Source organism: Prinia subflava, chromosome 14 (assembly GCF_021018805.1).
Source record: "Prinia subflava isolate CZ2003 ecotype Zambia chromosome 14, Cam_Psub_1.2, whole genome shotgun sequence".
NCBI classification, from domain to species: domain Eukaryota; kingdom Metazoa; phylum Chordata; class Aves; order Passeriformes; family Cisticolidae; genus Prinia; species Prinia subflava.
The window spans coordinates 3,974,413-3,994,376 of NC_086260.1; the positions used below are offsets into that span (position 1 = coordinate 3,974,413).

Below are 19,964 nucleotides of genomic sequence, written 5' to 3' on the forward strand. Positions count from 1 at the left end.
GAGGGCTGTTGACTAAACATCCCTTTAGGAAATAATTTGAGTTGTTTTGTTGCACGTATCAACTTAACTGTTCTGCTTTTTAAAGAAGAGAAAAAGCTCTTCCCTTGGCTGCCTTCTTTAAAAAAATTAAAAATAGCTTTTGAATATTGGAAGAAAACTTGGAGCTATGAGCCAGCTAAATAAACTGTATCATGAAACCTTGGGGACCACTGAAATGGGAACAGTGGCCCATTACTGCTAAGAAGGTGTTTTATTGAAATATATTGAAAATACTCTAATGCATGTTCCCAACAGAGTGAGTAAGGACAATGCCCAGTGGTGATAGAGGGTGTTCTCCCAGAAGCAGCAGAATACAGGACTCAGCCCTCCTGGACTGTGAGCACAATGGTCTGATAGGTGTTACTACCTAAAGGGACCCATAGTTAATCAGTTTTATTTTAATTTATATCTCTGGTGATACGTTCCTGTGTGTAGGTTGGGTTGTTGTGGAAGCAAACCTGGTTTTTTAAAGAAGATCCTTTGTGAGTGAGGTGAAGCACTAAGTGTCCTGATGAGAGAGGCAGGTTACCAGGAGAGGGCAGTGCTTCCAGCACTGCACTGCACTCCAGCCCCAAACTGGGGTGATCCAGCCCCAAACTGGGGTGATCCAGCCCCAAACTGGGGTGATCCAGCCCCAAACTGGGGTGATCCAGCCCAAAACACCCAGCTGGGGACCCTGGGGCGGCTCCAGCCCGCAGCGCCCGCCTGCCTGCGCTGCAGCAGGAGATGGTCTGGGGTGGCCAGGAGTTCACTGGTTAATCCTTAACAGGCAAAAATGTGTTTGATTGACATTTGTTTTGTTGATGTTTTATTCTCTGTTTTTTTATCTTGCCATGGCAACTTTAACATCACGACAAAACACCTACTTTTCCTCTTGGAGCCATCGCTGTTGTCATGCCCAGTGGGTTATTTTGGTAGACTGGGCTTGTTCTTTTCAAGTGGAGGTGTTCCCATCTCCTACCAGATACCACCTCCAGTCTTTCCTGTCCTAAGAAGGTTTTCTCTGTATGAGCACTGTGTTTCAACCCATGGCAAAAAAAAAAAAAATGGAGTTTCAGTGGAAACTGCAGCATTTCCTCTGCTGTACGTGACATAAATGTCATCTCACATAATTAAGGAAAGTAACTGAGAACAGTTAGTGGTGATTACCTCTCAATATATTGTGTACTTTGGGGCAGAAAAATAAATTATGAATAATGCCCAAGCATACTTGGAACAATTTGCACACTGTGTTGTGAGTGATGCAGTCTTCTACTGCTGGTAGAAGAGTGTGCTAATAAATTTTACTTTGTGGCGGAAACAAGAGATTACCGTTTATTAGGAAAGGAGATGGCAATTTATTAAGATCAATCAAATATGAATGCAGAGCAAAAATGATGCCATGTTTATTTATTTATTTATCTGGAAGCATGTGGGGGGAGCAATTATATAAAATTTGTTGTTTACCTGTGATGTCTGATTCATTATTAATATTTTTATGTTTAGAGGGAACCATAATTTTGCTGAAATGTCTTCCATAACTCCTGTACAATCATATTCATAACTCACCTGAATGTTGACACATCCTGCTGTGTATATATAAATTAACTAGTAACACTGGCATTATAAAATGATGCATTAAATGAAGATGTGAATGGTAATTTAAGGCATGCCATGAAGTGAAATTTAAACCATTGTACAACACTGAGGGGATTTAAAGAGCCTTGTTCATGCGGAATTTTCAGGGCCAGTAAGAAAAATGACAGTTTCACATCAAAAAAAAAGAAGAGTAACAGAGACACAAGGATTACCTAAATGTTAATTGCTTTGGCGTTCTGTTTCGTTAGACAGCATCAGTCTAAAAATCACATTTCTGTCTGAAGATATTTTACCATGAGGGCATTAGCTGAGATTATTAAAAGTGACCCAAAAAAACTGTTTACTTTGTCCTTTTTCTCAGCACTTTGTGGGTTATAAGTTTCACTGTTTCCTGTTTAGTCAGTTGTTTTCCCCATTTGTTTTTATAGGTCTTTCAAACAGCAACAAGGGAAAATGCAGCATTCTCAAAACAGGAAAATATGATTTAACCCCACAAAAATGGGCCTGGGGATCCAGGAGTGGGAATACTATCCGAGACGGCCTTTTTCCCTCAGAACTACAAACAGCAGTTTGTTTTTTGAGCGGCCCATGGCTCCAGTCCAAGTGCTGAGCAGCCTGGTTTGGGGCTTGCCTTTGCCAGGCTTGGAGTGGCCCCACTGGCCGGGTGGGCTGCTCTGTGCCACAGCAGCACTGGCACCTAAATTCAGCTGAATTACTCCCAAATTTCTATTTGGGAAGCAGGGCACAGGATTTGGCCCAATACCAGAGCACAAAGTGGGATCTGTTGACCATGCCTGCCCAGGAGAACATCCTGAGGATTAAGTGCAGCTCTATTGCTGTTTTAGGCAGAAATTGCCTCATATTAGGACTAGACATAAAATTGACTTGTTTGGGACAGATTGGCTCTGATTAGAGAAGATTGCATTTTGCGGATGTCTTTTCTTTGTTTTCTCCCCTGCCCTGCAGGCAGCTGAGGCTTTTCTGTAGGCAGGTCCGTGGTCTCTGCATGGATAGGTACCTGCAAAAGTCCGTGAATAAAGTGTACATGTAAAATAATGGCATAGCAAAATCATTTATTCCACTATACTTGTCATAATTCATGATTTATTCCTCTCACTTGGACCTTAGAGCTTAGTATCCAGTGATTATTTTCTTTCACCTAGGTGAAAGATAGCACCACCTAATATGGATCAGATCCCATGGGCACACAGTGCCAAATAGCCATCTAGCCTGCCACGCTCTCTCCCAGTTATTTTTAATCTATTACTTTATGTGTTCTGTTTTGAACATCCCTGTCTGATGGTCTCTGTCTGTGATGACTCTTCGTAATTGAATGGAATTAAAGTGGGAGTTTATGGTTCTTCTTGGTCTTTTAAAATATTTTGCTGGCTTAGAAATGCATTATATTTCATGGTGACCTTACTTAACAAGTGCTACCATCTCTGTTACTAAGGCTGAAGTTTTTAGCCCACAGCAGATGTTGGCTGAGCTTGCAGGTATGAAGCTTTTATATGAAAGGATATAAAACGCTTTAAAAATACGGCTTGCAGGTTCTGTGGCCAGCACTCAGTGCTTAGACAGCACCTTTCATTTTTCAAAGTGTTTTGCAAATATTAGTCTACAGAAGATCCTGAAACAAGTCGTATTATCCCCGTTTTGCAGATGAGGAGGGAGAGATGTCGAGGCCGTTGACTGCCTTGAAATGGTGCAGGCCAGAAACACTACAGACTGAGCTCTCAGAGAAAAAGGCATCCTCAACATCAGGAACATTAAAAAAGAACTAAAACCACAAAAAATTCCTAGGTGACTTGCCCAAGGCTGGGGGGAATTGTCAGTGCCAGAGCCAGCACTGTGCTTTTGCTTCACACGTAGTTCTTACCGCCTTGGGCTTGCGTTGACACGTTACACTTTTTCTTTGCCCCTGGAAAGAAGAGAAATGCCTTGAGCAAAGTGGTAGGCTTCATAGAATCCCCTTTTTTTTAATAAATAGATAATGCAGAGCTTGGCTCACAGGTGTGTGATCAGTCAGTGTCCAGAGGACAAGGAGGGTACTGGCCTTGGATTGAGCTCTGTGTGTGCCTGGATACTGGAAAATAAAAATTGATAATGTGAGAATAGGATTGAGGCTTCTGTGGGTGAGAAGTTTCTGCTGAGGAAGACAAGATAGATCCAAAGATTTCCCAACTGGGCTCTGTAGAGCATCCTCTGATGGTCTGCAGAGACTGCCTGGGCATGCAGCCCCCTGCTCATTTTGGCTGTGGAGTTGGTCAGGGGGTGTGAGCACTCAGAGCCTTCCTAACGCTGCTCCTTCGCCGTCGGGAATGCTGCCACAGCAATGCTCCTAGAAATACAGCAGGAAGGAGGAGGTGGTCCACAAGAGAACTGTTGAAAAGTTTAAGTCTGTGTATTCTGTCGTCTATTTCCCAAAGCAATCCAAATTCCTCGAGCTTTCTTTGAAGTCCAGGACAGGAAGGATTTCTCTTAAGCACAGGTGATAATTGTTACTAGCGTGTTGCATGCTTTATGGTTTATGTTATTGCTGAGCTCCCAGTGTGTCGGGGGGTGTGTGTGTACGTGTGTGCTTGATTTTGCACAGATATAACACAGATAAATCCTGGCTGTTCCCATGCCCTGTCTGTGCTGACCTGCTCAGGGCATCTTTACCCCTTTAAGAGGCAGGCACTTTCTGATTCATGTAGGCTGTTTCTGGCAGATTTAGGGTCTTGCAAAAGATGCCCTTAGTCCCTTATTAAATATTCATAAGAGGGTGGGGTCACATTTTTGTGACCTGAAAAAAATCCCATTAATAAATTTGTTATCTGACACGAAAACACTTTAGGGTGGAAAGCAATCCGTATCGCATCCCATTTAACATCAGATCACAAGTTGTCAGTAAATTGGGTCCTTTGTCTTTGCTTCTTGTGAGGTTCTTCAGCAGCATCACTAATGGGGCTATTGTCTGACAGCTCCGACTCCTGCGAATAACGGGAGGTTCTGCTGGGAATGGTGTAGGGCAGCTTCAGTCTGCTCTTGTACTTGCACGTGAAGTAACTGAGGAGTTACTCTCTGCGTCAATTTTGTCTTTAGAAACTATGTGAAAATGTAAAAAAAAAAAAAAAAAAAGTAATTGAAATAGGTGGGAGAGATTTTACTAAATACTGCTGCCTGAGATGAAGTACTTGGGGCTCTGATCTCTGTGGGATCCAACTCAGCATATGCTATGCATGGGAGCTTTTTGGGGAAGGGAAAACAGGGCTGTGGCAATCCCTGGGTTAGAGAGAGCACTCGGACAGGGGGGTCGAGTTTGCGTGCTGAAGTCTGGACAAGCATTTCTTGGAGCTCGCCCGCCTGAGTTTGCGAAGCTTATTCTGAGTGAGGCGTACCCCACGTCTGAGAGGTGCCCCAGACCCGAACGCAGCGGCTTTGGGTGCACGGAGCTCGCTGCCCTAGATCCGTGTGGTGTCCCCGGGCAGGGCTGGCAGGGGGACACGGGTACCGCCGGTACCCCAGGCACGGCCGCGGGAAGGAGGGGAGATGTTCCCCTCCGCAGGCCGGGCGCTCTGCCCCGTTTTAGAGCAAACTCCCGTCACAGGCACCTTGTGGTTGTTTCTTTATTATTCCCACCGCTATTTTCCGACACCGAAATCCCGAGGTTGTGCGGCAGAGCCGTCGGGCACGCAGCAGGAAAAGCGGCAGCCACTTTCCGCGGGAGACGAGAAAGTTGCGGGGCGGGCAGCAGGCTCCCCCGGGGCGCCTCCAGCGAGCCGTGCCGGCGCTCTTCCCCCGCCCCGCGGCTCGCCGGGGTCCGGGGGGGCTGTCCAGCCGGCGGTGCCCGGGCGGGGGGCGGGGGCGGCCCGCGGGGCGCCCCGTTCCGGGGCGGGGTGTGCGCGGCGGCGCAGGGCGGGGCCGCGCGGGTGGCGGCGCGGCGGCGGCAGCCCGCGAGCAGCGCGCCCCGCACTCCGCCCGCGCCCGCGGAGGCTCCGCACCGCTCCGCGCCCGCCGCTCCGCCAGCCCGCTCCATGGCCCGGCGCGCCGCACGCCGCCCGCCGCCGCCCAGGTGGGTGCCCCGCCGGGGGGGATCGGGGGCGGGAGGCCCGCGCGAAGTGGCGGAAAGAGCCGCGGCGGCCTGGAGGAGCCGCGTGGTCCCGGGAGGAGGAGGAGGAGGGAGGTAGGGAGGGACGGCGTGTGCGCCCCGTAACTCGCCGGGGGTTTTTAGAAGTGATGAAGAGCGGAGCGTGTCGCCTGTCGTGACAGCCGCGGGTGCGCGCAGCCGGGCGCGCTTGTGCCGCAGCGCTGGAGTTGGGAAGAAGAGCGGGGAAGGAGGGAAAGTGCACGGAGCCGGATAAAACACAGTGTCAGGTTTAAGTGTCAGGAACCGGGATCGCTGAATGGATTCGCCAGGCAATTTACCAGGGGGAAATTAAGTGAGTGAGCTTTGTTTTTGACATTGACTGGTGCTGGGAACCCCGGCGAAATGGATGGAACGGGATCTCGGCGCAGCCGGGCTCGGTGGCAGCGTTGCAGTGCGAGTGAGCTGAAATTTCGAGGGTGGTGGTGGCGGGGAGGAGGGAACCCTTAGGAAGTGGGTGGTAAGTTTAGAGCAAAGTGCATATACACTCTTCCTCCCTGGAATTAACTCCTTCAAAGCCAGCTTGTCTCCGAAAACAGAGCTGTGACTTGTCCTGGTGCCGGTGGCAGGGAAAAGCCCCTCGGTAACGCGGCGCAGCCGTCTCGGTGCGTGTGCCGCCGTTCGACACGCTGCCATTTCGTATTTTTAAATAAAAACAAGTTTGGTGGCAGGAAGTGTGAATCATTCAGGGTGACCAAGATCTGTTTATGAAAACCAAACGGTTGGATTTATTCTAGCAGTGAGTGTTGAGTTGTGAACTACAATAAATCGCTGAAGTTTATTTCTAATAAAAAGTGACTTGCACACGCTTGCACTTTGCCTTTTTATAAATAAACTGAAATGTTAATTTTTTTTTTATTTGGATTACAGCTCATGCCTAATGCTCCCGGGCCCAATCCTGGTGCGTGTGCAGTAGCTGTAGTAGGTGAGGAGGCTCTTCACCCTCCTCTCCCCCTGGAGCTGTAAGCACCGTGCCTGCTAAATTATTATTTACCAGCTCGAACCCCTCTTAAGTGTGTTTAATGTGCAGAGCTTTCAGGCATCTCGCACATCTTTTACAGCAAGTTGAAAGGCGTTTCTGTTCGCTTCTAAAAGTCACGGCTACAACACATGTGCACATGTGCGTATGTCATTAGAGTGTGCTTCTGTCTGGTGAAGAAAATGGCTTTTGTTGATTGTATATTTATTGTAGTAGCAGCCTAGGAAGTCTCTAAAAGCAGGCTCTGTCCTCTCCTCGCAGCCAGCGGAAAAAGCTGCTGTCAGAGGGCTCTCAGTGATCTCCTGTGGCTACGTCCAAAAAAATTTCATTGATAAGGTTGCAGAGATGAAACCCGAGTCCTGCCTGAACAGAGTCGCTGCCTTGGCCTAGACTGTGATAGAGCTGAACTGCAAACTGATTGGTCTGACACTTTATAATCAAAGTTGATTTATTGTTCATTAGTAGTGCATTAGCCCTTTCAGGCAAGACAGTTATTTGTGTAGTGGCCTGTCAAACAAAAGACCGCTAGCACCTGTCATTTCCAAACCATGAGATAAGCAAGCAGATATTAAGATAATGCAAATAGGAATACAGTGGAATGAGGTAAACTTCTGGCAATTTCTCTGTAAGAAATATTGTTTTATTCAACGTGCTCGTGCTTAGCAAATAGAGGAACTGGATTTTAGAGTGAAGGGGTCCCCCTGCACCAGGACCGTCAGGAGGAGAAGGCGCTGGGAATGAGCTGGGCGTCCGTGGCGTGTGGTTTCAGAGCACCTCGGAGGTGAGGACATAGTTGGGGCAGATAATGAATTGGGGAAAGCCACTAACTGATACAGAAGGAAGATGTAAATGCTGTTTTGTAGCCTTAATTTAATTTTGTTTGATTTTGGTTTTAGTGTGAGAGCAAGACCGTGGCACTTTTTGTGCTTTTTTTCCCTGACTCTTTCCTCCTCTTCCCAATGGACAGATGTCATGAAAGGATGCTCTTACTGGCAGGGGTTAATTATATGAAAACTTGATGACATCACAGCAGAGCTGTGAGAATGTCAAAATACATCTGCTGCCATATTCTGACATATTGCTCTCCCTCCTCTCCCCCTATATCAGCTCCCCTCCCCTCTCAAAAGGGAATGATCTCATGACATAAAACAGAAAACAACACAAGTGTCAAAAGAAAACAAAATTAGTGAACTTTTGTCTGCCACCATAGAAACGAGGATTAACTTATGTTATTCCAGAGCATGGAATGGAGACTATCTGCATGAGGATATATAGTGTATTGTCTTCTGTGAATTTTCATTTGACAGGGATTTTGGAGGCTGTGATCTTAATTAAATCTCAACTGACTCAAATAATGCATCTAAAGGCATGCACTGTTGCGTAACCTTGCTGAGTTGGTAAACCATAAATCATCAGAAAGCTTATGATAGGAAGGGCTGCTTTGAAATTTTTTTTGTTTGCTACAGTTGGTTTGTTTTTTTTCCTGAGTCTTGTTTAACATTCACTTTACTGTGCTGTGCCATTGTGCCCTCCCTTTTCTAAGCAGTGTTATTTTTGCTTTAAAAGAAAAAAAAAAAAAAGCTCTGAGACATGCTCTGACCAGTCACTCAGCTGAACTAAAGAGAAGTCATAAATACAATGGGATTGACAGGGAAGAAATGAAATCCCTGCGCTGTCTTTGCAGGGACCTCAGTGCTCAGAGGAAGGTGTGGGTGCCTCACGTTCTTCTGGGGCTGGGGGAGCCCTGCACAAGTTTTAGAAGTGTAACTCTTAAAGCCCACGCTGAAATTAGTGCTGGGGTCGTAGCAGTGCGTCACAGATGGGTGATTGCTCTGATGGACAGTGGGCTCTGATGTCTGCGCCAGCTGAGTTGGTTTGAGTTGTGTGCAAGGAAGAAAAGGGTTGCAACAGTTGTGTGCAGAAGGCTAAAATGGATTTTTAGGCATTGAAAGCGAGGTAGGGCAGTCAGAGCGATTTCTTCTGTACCATTTTAACCTGACAGTGCTCAGGCACCGTTGTTGCTTGAGAATGAAGTCGTTTTTAAAATCCTGAAATTATTATTTCAGTGCAAAATGCCTTGGTTTCTGTGTCTGTGATTATATGCTCCAGCAGCTGAAAAAAGGTAAGGGGAGAAGGAATTTTGCATTCAGAAGTTTAAGGAATTTCAAAAGCTCCTGTGCTTTTCTGCTCTGTTATTTCTTAGTCTTTTCAGAGCTGCTGTAGACAAACGTGAGCTGGGAGGACACAGCACTTGGATTTACTTTCTGTAAAGGTTTCTCAGTGGCAGGATAACTTACTGGTGTTGTTTTTCTCCCCTCTTTGCTAGGGAAAATTGGTAGCAGGGGTAGTTTTATCAACACCTGCAAAACTAGATTGTGGGAAAGTCCTGACACCATAAGCTAAATTTGTTATTGTTTGGTGAAAGGCTTGGCTGGTTTTAAGCAGTTTGTTTGTTTTATTGAAAGCAGAACTGCATTACTGGAAACTACTTTGCTGCAGCTCAGTTAAAATGTCCTGTCCTGTTTTGTTTTTATAAGGTGCTTACATGTTCAGCTTCGCTTTCCAGTTAAAAGGAAAGGGGGAAAAAAAATCCACCATATACTCATCTGCAGATTAAAGTGGCCGTGTAGAGACTGGGAGAGAAGCAACACTGGCAAATATCTGTGCCCCAGCCGTTCTTTTTTTCTATTTTTTTTTCTTTTTAACCTTTCCAGCGCGGTTTCCTGCGCTAGCAGGAGGATCTTGTGGTCTGTGTTGAAGTTGAATGAATGTTACAGAACCAAGACTGAATATTGAACAAATAAGTGGAATTGCTAATTGTTCTGTGCACTAGTTTTTGGACAGATTTGCCTTCATTGATTAGGTAAGATGCTCTATTATTTGGGAGGGACAACACCCCCTACTCCCCAAACTGACAACGGGTTTTAATTTTTAAGCTTTATCTTGCCCTTAAATCTGAAACATCATTGTTCAAATAACTGAGAACAAGGTAAACCAACAACATCAAAAAGGTCGGCTTCTGTGATTTCTCAAGGGCTTGTTATTTTGTACTTTCCAATTCTATTTGATGTCTTGACAAAACAAGACGACACAAGGGAGAATACATTAAATTTTGATTTTCATCTAACCTGTTACAGTAGTGGCAGCTTAATTTCTTTTACTTTTTACCGAAGACGGCTTTTTGCACAATTACTCTAATTGCCACGCCACTTTATGAGAAGGTTTCTTTATGGGTTTCCCATTTGCCTTGATTTTGTGAGGCATTTTTTTGAACGTGCTTTGACCTTTAACACGGCGAGCTGGCTGGTTGGAGTGCGTCTTCATTAGAAGTAAATCAGTGAATGGCAAAATTGTCAAAGAAGCAACTGATGTTTTCTCATTAGAATCTAATTTGCACCGTTGTGCTTAGCTGTGATGTTCAGCTGTAGGTGTCTGCCATAGGTGTGAAAACCTGCACATTTTTAAGCAAATAAAGTTTACAACTGTTACAAAGGCGTCACTTGGAACCAGAGTGGCAAAGCCAACCCGAGTGTTTAAGCAGAGCTCTGGTTTGTGTGGGAAATAAACAGCATGATTTAACCAGGTGGATTTTTTTTTTTTCAAGAATCACTAATTTTTTTTCAGCTGGCCACGACAATGTACGTCATCTCAAATGCCCTGAGATTGAAGAGCAGGCAGCTATGGATTTGATTCTTGCAGGAGAAAATAGCCAGGGGTGTAGAGAGGGCTCATCCTTCCTAGAAATCTGTTGGGAGTTGCAGTTCTTTAAAATCTACTATAAGAAAATAAAAAAAAAAAAAAGGAAAAGTCCCTCTGTATAACACTTGCCTTTCACTCACGTGAAATTCCAGGCATATTAAATGTTGCTGGTTCAATCATGGTCTTTTATTATTTAATTAAGCTCTCCATAATGTATGTATGAATTAATACACAAATGTAAGGAGACTTACACCGTGATCATTCTCAGTATATTAAGGGTGTTTGGGAGAGAGGGTTTCAAGGGGTTTTTAAGGGCTTTAGGGGTATTTTAGATGTTTCTAAGCAGGATTGCTTTTGGTTTATTTGAGGCTTTTTTGGCAGAATATGTTGATCTAACATTTCCTTTCCTAAACTCTGGAAAAAAATGCAGGGCTTTTTTCCTTATTTTTTTATTTTTAGTTTTAAACTGAATCATTATAAAATCACTGCTGTTTGGAACCCTGTACAGCAGGTTATATAATTTTTCCTTTCATGCTAGAGATGGAAACAAAAATGGTAACTTTTTAAAATGTGAAAAATTCTGTTGGTAATCTCAAGCTTAAAATCTCACTCATCTTATTAAAGAGGTATTTGGATGTGTGTGTGTATGTTCTGGTTTAGTCTCTATTTGACAAATGTTAGATGTAGAAAGGATTTAATTTATGTAAACTTTATATTTTTATGCAAATTAAATGGGTATTTATTATAGCAGAAACAATTATCCTGGCACTTAGTGAGAAACCTGGTATGCATGAGAAGTGGAAGATAAGATCAGATGTTTCATTCTGTAAACAAATACGAAAATATTCCCGTTTTTCCTCGGCTAGAAGAGAATACAGAAGACGGCAGACATCCTGACATGCCAGGGAATGTCAGCAGAGCCCATCGTTCTGCTTTCTGTGGGTCAGAAGGAGATCTTCACTCCTGATAAAATACGATAAACAAAATTATAATAATAAAATGTTAATTTAATTTAAGGAGCTTCCCCCCCTTAAAATGGGGAGTTGTATTGTTACAGAGAGCACAGTTATGCTAATGACAGACTACTTAGCTGATTTTACATTAATATAATAAACATTACCTGTCTTAATGCGCTGTGCTGTATTATGGCAAAAGAACTAAGTCTAAAAGTGAGGTTCCATTTCGCATAATGAACCAGCACTGCAGTTCCTGCGTGAATAATTCCGACAGCGTTTTTGTCTTGGGATTTTGGAGGATGAAATACTGTGTCGGAAATGTTTTAGTCTCAGGATGGAAGCAGGTCCTGCCTGCCTTTAGGACCTCTTATTTTGCTGGGCTCTGCTCTGGCTCGTGGCATCGTGCCTGTCTGCTTGCCAGGGTGTCAGTGCTTTATCTTCTCCTGTTTTGCATTGTTTCGCCTAAAGATTTTTTTGTGTTTTAAATATATTGCATATAATATCTTGCTAATAGGACAGCTCAGGTTCATTGTTTGGTCTTGCCTGGCCGTGGCTATTTTTACTGTAGTTCAGTATTTTTAACTGTTCCTCAGCAACTTGTTCTTTTCTGTATTCAGCTGTTTTGCTCTGTTTAACTTTTATCACAAAATCTTTAACCGAAGAATTGCTGTTTGGAAATCGAAAGTGCCTGGTATGAGGGCTTACTGAAATCAAGTTCGAACATAGATCACAGGAGAGAAGGATTTTCTGGCAGAGTTATTCTTTATGAATTAAGGAAATCCTCCTCATCTTCCGTGCATGCCTGCTAACAGTTAACAGGACCACAGCTGTATCCAGCATCGGAGCCACGGGGTGTGAAAATGGCATTCTTCTTTTTTTTTCTTTTTTTTTTTTTTTTCCTTCATACAAGATTAAACTACTTGAAATTATTTAGCTAGTATTTAATTATATTAATATCGCCGAAAATGAGGGAATGGAGGTGATTAAATAGGACTAAATCATTTTCATCCCCGTGACCCTTGTCTGGGTTGTGTGGAGGAGTGACAAATGCATCCCTGCTGTATTTTCGTGGGGAAGTTAAAGGGGAGCTTGGCCCAAGTTTGTGGAAGTTTCCCTTGGTCAGTCTTGCCAAAATAGGGCGTTTTTAGGGCTTGAAATGGGAGGGTCTCAGAGGGGAGTGTGGGGCCGAGAGGCCTTTGGGGGATGCGGAGGAGCAGAGGAAAACCCTGGGAGAAACAGTGAGCGAAGACAATTGTGAGTATTAAAGACATTTTTTGCCGTTGATGGTATTAGCATGTCAGCAGGTCCATACTAGCAGAGATCCCAAAGCCAAATTGCAGCTGTATTTTTACCTTTGCTGCCAGGTTTACATGCAGCTGGGTATCTACCACACCCTATTGTTATCAGTCAACAATACCAAAAGTAGTTCGTTAATCATATCAATAACAACAATCATGTTTCAAGTGCAAAATAGAAATAAACAACTTGAAAGAAAAAAGAAAAGATTGATTTCTTCTCTGCATGCTAACTTAGCATTCTTTAAATATATCTGCCAGTAGTTTAATTTGAACTTCAACTCCCTGAAGGCAGTAAGACAGAATTATTTTAGTTCTTCATAGACTGCCTTTTGTGATTCATTGTTAACTCATAAAACATGCTCATTTTCATGTACTTAAACAGTTAAGTCATTTTTAAAGTTGGTTTGTAATTTTTTTTGGCAACACATTTAAGTTGACATCTGAGAGATAGAAATCTAAAGTGAATTTATAGCTCTTGGTTTAGGTTTCACTTACTATCAGACAAAATATCAGAAATAAATATTTTTTATCTAACATAATGTAAAGTATATTGCACAGTATCTAAAATAAAGTTTAGTTTTGACTGAATACACTCAAAAAGGGACCCATAAATATTAGAGAGCTGTAGTTAAGAACTTACATGACTGTTTTAAATACTATTGATTTAAACCACTGGCTAGATTTTATGAATCAAAGTGTAATTTCCAAGCTTTGGCTATATTTCTCATCACTAAAGCACTCTCTCTTGTGTGCCTTTAGCAGCTTTCCAGACATTCAACACGGGATTAAATGATAGTAGTTACAATGATCAATAGGTTAAGACCGGTACAATCACTCTTACCGCTAATGACCTCGGTAGTAATGGGTAATAAAGTGTGGGCTATAATAGCCTATTGCTGGTGCTGCATGCCCTTTGATTCCTAGTATTACCAGGGACTAGCTACATGGAAAAGTTGGACATTGGGAGTTAAGAGAGTGGATATATAGACCATCATTCTTAACTATTTAAAGTCCCTCAGACCGTACGTGTGTGCCCACGCTCGTCCGGGATGTGTGTTGTAATTTTTAACGCGATAGTTTCTGCTTCATTTGAATTTGTTTGTGCAAGGTTTCCGTAAGTCGCTTTTGTGATAAACTAAAGTACAGGCCGTGGCTAAATGTGGCTGTTGGCTGTGTTTATAAATGGAAGGCAGCACCTTCTTTAGAAGCGCAGGTGTGGTGTGAAAATGTGGTTTCAGATGGTGAAGTGAAGTTGAGCGGACCTACACAAACTTGTACTCTGTGTACTTGTACTCTGTGACTGTGTGCAGTACATACATGACTTTTTTTTTTTTCCTTTCTGCTTAAGTGCTTCTGTTCTAGCAAGGAGTGTGCAGCTAAGGGATTTGTTACTGGAAGGTACATGGCCAGTTTTCAAAGATAGGGCCTAATGGCCTGATCTGTCCCGAGATAAATGTGCAGAAAGGCCATGGAAGTGAATGGGAGTTGTCCCTGCCCAGCTGACGGCAGAATGCAGCCCTTTGGATTAATCACCGATGTGTAGGGTTTGCAGCACCCCACCCTATTCCTGTCTGTATCCTCGCTTGTCGTCATAAATCTGACTGAAGAGTATTTGTCTTGTCTATCTTCCAAGAAGGGCACAGAAAACATACTTGAACATGCTTCCTCTTCTGTTTGCTTGGTCCAGCTTCAATGAGAGGTAGTACAAACCCCAGGGTAAAGTAAACTTCTCTGGGGATGAGAATAATGAAGGTGAGTCACGCCTTGGGGCGAAGATAGTGACGGCAGGATTTAATGAAATAATTTTCTACTCGCAGAAAAGTTTTTAAAAGACTGCGGATTAAGATATTCTGAATTAATGGGATTACCCGTCCTGGTGACTCAGTGCCCTCAGAGCTGGTCCTGCGTGGCGAGGTGGTGGCTTTCCCATAGGCACAAGGACGCAGCACCAGCCATGGGAGAATAGCCACTGGTTTTGGTGTTTGTCCCATAATTAAATCTCCTTTTGCCAGTGTTGTCACCAGCCTGGGCCCCATCAGTGATGCGGGGCTGTGCTGTGCCACAGGGAGTGCTCAGAGGACCTCGCCATGTCGGCATTAATGGGATGTCAGAGCCCTTGCTGGGCTCTGCTCAGGGAAAGGTTTCGGAGGCAGTGTCTGGCCCTGGCACACGACATGTACACAACAACACGGGGAGATGTGCACTGTACATGTGTCTGACCTTCAGGAACCATTTTTAGTTCATCAAGATTAGTGATGCTGAGAAATCAGGACATCAGTGCATAATGACTGTGAAATTAGGAATGAGAGCTTGCTATGCAAATGACAGGACAAATCATGTGAAAAAGTCAAGATAAACTGCATATTAAGACATTATGTTACATAAAATTAATACTGCATCTCTCTCTTGCTTACTACTACACTGGTTTTTTTTTTTTTTTTAACTCCTTTATCTTCTGATCAGCTATTGTCTGCTGATTTTTTTTTAAAAGTGGTTCACGGAAAAAGTGCTAAACATATTATTACCTTTTATTGTAATACATGAGATGACAGGAGATCCTTTTTAGCAAAGTATATCCTTTACTGCTTTTAGTTTTGTGCTGTCATGTATTTGATTTAAAACTATAGAAAAGTAAGGTGCTTCAATATTACTGTTAAAACTCGTATGGGTTTTGTCTTTTCCTCTTTTGTGTTTTTTTTTCCTCCTTTTCCTTTTTTGGGGTGGAGGGTAGAGGGGTGGATTTCTAGGGAAATAGTCTTCTTGCATTACTGGGACTGACAAAATGGTTCTCATGTAGTCTGCAAATTAAACACAAGTGCAGTGATTATTTTGAATAGCTAAATTACATTCTAGAAAGCTTGCAGAATTCATAGCATTGTCATTAGGTATCCGCTTGAATACAATTTGTGTAACCTTGGCCAAGACAGCCTGTCATTTTAATGTCAGTGTTTTATCTGAACAAGACATCATCCTTTCAGATACAGTGTACAGGTTCCTTGCAAAGATGCCCGTGCAGAAACGTGTTAACAGTTGCAAATATGAAATGCTATCAAGTTCATCACTGTAGCTGTTTGTCACTGAAATGTCATGGAAAGCGGCTTTTAATGGTATCTCACATAATATGAAAGAATTGAAGACATCTGTATGCTGGGTGAATATGGAATGGTAAAGACATCGTGGTAGGGCCTTTCTGTAAAAATTGCATAGGAGTCTAGTGCTGTTATTCACATCACTGAGCCTTCCTTCAATTTTCTGAAAAACCTGTCGTAATAGGGTCTAGATCCCATCAGCGTGGGATATTTGGCTGTTGGATTTCTCTACAGAAGGCAAGGACTTCCTGGGAGGGAAAGAACCCAGCTGATGATTTCTTGTAAAAATAAATAAATCTTTACCATATTACTTGCTTTAAGGAATTTGCATCCAGCAGTGTTTTGCAGAAGGGGAATTTAGTCACGGGGAAGGTGTAGTCAGTACCTGTGTGCCAGCCAGGGTGGGCTGTAAGGACTCTCACCTTGATGCCAGGAATGGGCTGCCCTGGCATGGGAATGTCCAGCATCCATGGGGATGTGCTCTGACCCTCTTTCTCTCCTCTTGGCCTTCAGGTTCCAGTGTCGGTGGCTATGATGACACCTCAAGTGATCACTCCCCAGCAAATGCAGCAGATCCTCCAGCAACAAGTGCTAACTCCCCAGCAACTCCAAGTCCTGCTCCAGCAGCAGCAGGCACTCATGCTTCAACAGGTAATTGTTTCCTTAACACCAGCTCACGTGGCCCCTATGGATGCTGGAGGCTTCACCTCCTGCAACACCCTTGGGGAAAGAAGCTGCCCACGTCTCAGGTCTGAACCTTGGAGCAGCCATGCTGTGAGCTGAGCTGACTGCTCTTTTGTTTTTAATTCTAGAAATAGCTACTGGAAACAAATCCAGGGAGCAATGCTAGGAGTGTTTCCAAGATCAGCTAAATAATACAGATGCATATTTAAGTGTCAGGACTTCGGCAGATGTCCCTGTTGCTTTTGCCTGCATCCCTCAGAAGGCTTGGTGTGCCCTGACTAATTGGAATAAACAAGGTAGAAGGGCCATACTTCCCAATTTAGACCTCCTTATTTCCATCTGGAACCGTAAAGGGCTGTGGAAACGGTGGAAGCAGAAGTGGAGAGGTTTGCAAGCCTGTTTGATTTCAGCCAACATATGCTGGGCTGTGTGTCAGTGCTTCTCACTGCCCGTGGTCCTTTCTCAGCTGGAAGCTGGCCACCAACAAGCCCTGAGGCTCTGTTACCACGGGCTGTGGCACAGCGGGGGCTCAGGGAGCCCTGGTGGGTGTCAGCATCCTCCCAGCCTGACCCTGCCTGCTCCCTCCTGCCTCCCAGGCTCCCTCCTGCCTCCCAGGCTCCGTCCTGCCTGTGCAGAGCACATCTGGGGAGCGGGAGGAGGAGAGTATTTCCCAGGATGTCTGTGCATGTATTGAACAACACTTAATACAGTCAAACCCTATCATTTAGAAAGCATGTGTGTTTCACAACAGAGATTCGCCAGGCTCTCTCAGCAAGGGCATTTTGGCTTTGTTGTTACAATCAAAGGTCATTCCTTGCCTTATTTTAATTAGTTTGTGTAGAAAATGGTATGTTTTTCATCAGTTCATTTTGGAGATTACTTTTCAAACGATAATGCCAAGAATAGTCAGTGTGCACTGAATTTATTGTTGAGTTTCAAACTAAAGGTCAGACCATTACAGATAAAAGGATGCTATTTTTCAAATCACAGTTTGTGTGTTACACCAAAAGGGACACTGAATTGGCTCTCCACTTTGTTACTTACCATCTTTCCTTTTCTTTGTAGCAGCAGCTTCAAGAGTTTTATAAGAAACAACAGGAACAGTTGCAGCTTCAACTTTTACAGCAACAACATGCTGGAAAACAGCCTAAAGAGGTACAGACAATACCCATTTTACTTTCAAACCACAGATCCCTGGGGACTGTCTAGTGGCTATTAAACTGTCATTCATCTTATAAATGATTGCACAACTGAACTGACTCTATCGGGCCTCAGCTTTCAGATTTAGAGTTATTGTCCTGTTTTCGCCTGTGTTTTCCTGTGCTTTCCATTTGCTTGCTGCCACATATTTTATAGCAGGGGACCAGGCCTTGCTGTTCAGTATGAGTTCTGGAGCAGGCATCTAGACTTGTATCTTGGGAGAGTGCTTTGGGCAGTTAGTTATGGTGGGGAGAGGAGGGGGCAAGGCCCAGATGGCTGCTATCCTCTCTAAACAAGGCAAAATGCTGAGAGGTGCTGAGTTTGGGCTTGCACTCTCTAGCGAGGGAGGTTCTGGTTGCACATTCCTCACAGCATGGGCTGAGCAGAAGGGACCACACGGAGCAGCATCCGTGGTGACACGGAGAAGAGGTGGCAGGAGACCTTGCTCTGATGCTACAGTCCTAACTGGAGGGGACAGACCAGAGTAGTTTCTGAATTTCTGCTTCTCCTCTAGATACACTTCCCTTCCAAAATACCTGTCACATCCAAAACTTTGTTTGTTGTTTTTGGTGCGCTTAAATTTAATTTTCCTGCAATTACATTTTAAGGTGCTGAGTCCACCTCTAAGTCTCGAGGAGTTTGAGACTTTCCTGTTTAATCTGACATCAGTGCTGGCTTAAGGTAGATCCTAGAAAGCTGCCTCTTGGCGTGAGACACCGGGTGATGTCCGGTGATAGCGGCGGCGCTCGTGTCACCTGCCAAGGGGGGTTGCTTGAAGCGTGCACCAATTTCTGCTCCCTGTTCCCCTTGAAATTCGGCAAATCGTGCCACCTGTGCCAAGTTTCAACCCCGAGTGAATTTTTCCAGCTGAGTTATAAACCCCTGAAAACAGGGGGGTTTATAATGGAAACGCTGACACAACCTTAACCATAGCGCGCTTACGGGCGCCACTATAATAAAAAGGGAACAGATTAAAAAGTGTCTAAAATGTAAATCTAAAGGACTAACAGTAATTAAAATGGAAATGGCACAGGGAGGGAAGGCATGTAATTGTGAGATATCACTGTGCAGAATGCTCTCAGCTTTGTTTTGCTGGCTGTTTTTCTAATTCAGTAGGGCTTACTCATCAGTGGCAGTTCAATGCGCGTTAATGACTCTGGGATGCAGGCATCACTCTGGACAAAGAAATGATTATTGTGCGGTCAAAAGAAGTTCAAAGACAAGAAGGGAATTTCAGTTTTTTCCTTAGAGATCCACATTCAAGAGCATATAAATTAAGCCAAATGTTAAAAACCACAGTCTGAAAGCTGACTTCAAAGTCACAACTCTCTAATTAATGAACTGCGAGCTTCAGTTTGGACAAGTCGTGGTTTGATGCGCCCATAAATCAACATGACAGGTCTGTTTCACAGTCTCAGACAGCGCTTGTCATTGAGTCACATCAGATGTAAACACAGCAGAAAAAAGAGGGAATATGAAGGAGGTGCAATTGATCAACAGAATTGGTAAAAACCCACTTTTGAAACGCATTATGCATGATCACAGGAAATGGCGATAGCCTCAAGAGGCTTTCTCCTTCTGCTGTTGCTTTTTTGAATCAGATTTCTAACAGCCTTCAAAAGGGAGAATAAGAATTATGGAGCTTCTCCCCTGTGGCTGGCAGGCAATAACCCCCTGTTGTTATTTTGTGCTTCTTTCTTTTCAAAGGCGTCAAAATTTAGTTTTTTAAAGATCTTTAACTCTATATTTGAAGACAAACAATAAAGGGCTGCCACTGTCATTCTTATCAGTTACCAGGGATTGTATTTTTTCTTTCTGTTGCCACTTCTTATTAACCTCTTATTTGGTCTATTAGACATAGTTTTGAATGCAAGCCTGCATGCTGGGAGAACATGAAAGTTCAGATGAGCTCAGAGGGCAGATAAAGAAATTTGAAGGGGAAAGTTACACAGCAGAATGAACGATAAAAGTTAACTCTTCTAAATTGCTGTTGTCAGACAGGAGAGCATCTCAGACACAAAGATGAGGGCTTGGAGCTTAAAGAAAAAAAATACTTTGTGTTAAAAAAGACAAGAAGGGAAGTTAGACAATGTGATGGCATTTCAATATCTAACACACTGATTTACTGTGGTCACACTTCTGATATTACACTAGCGAAAGCAACAATAAGAAAGGACTCCTTCCTGTTTCAAGAAGAGCATTTTAACACGATAGCTGGAAAGAGAACAAGGACCTAACTCTCTTCAGCTTATTCTAGGGGGTTGGGGGGGGAGTATTTTTGCTGACGGTTTTAGTGGAGGTCCATTTCAACAA

General features: G+C 43.7%; 1 protein-coding gene across 10 annotated transcripts in view; it reads left to right on the plus strand.

Moving 5' to 3' along the window:
* Nucleotides 1-19,964, plus strand: part of FOXP1 (forkhead box P1) — a 379,483-nt gene that overhangs the window by 287,001 nt on the left and 72,518 nt on the right. For 7 of the 10 annotated variants that reach the window (XM_063411788.1, XM_063411793.1, XM_063411789.1 and 4 more), the window contains 2 exons: nt 16,281-16,418; nt 17,517-17,606. In XM_063411788.1, coding sequence (XP_063267858.1) covers nt 16,281-16,418; nt 17,517-17,606 — 228 coding nt within the window. Of the gene's footprint in view, nt 1-5,522; nt 5,675-16,280; nt 16,419-17,516; nt 17,607-19,964 lie in introns of those variants that run through there. The other 3 variants (XM_063411794.1, XM_063411798.1, XM_063411797.1) reach the window with 2 other exon arrangements.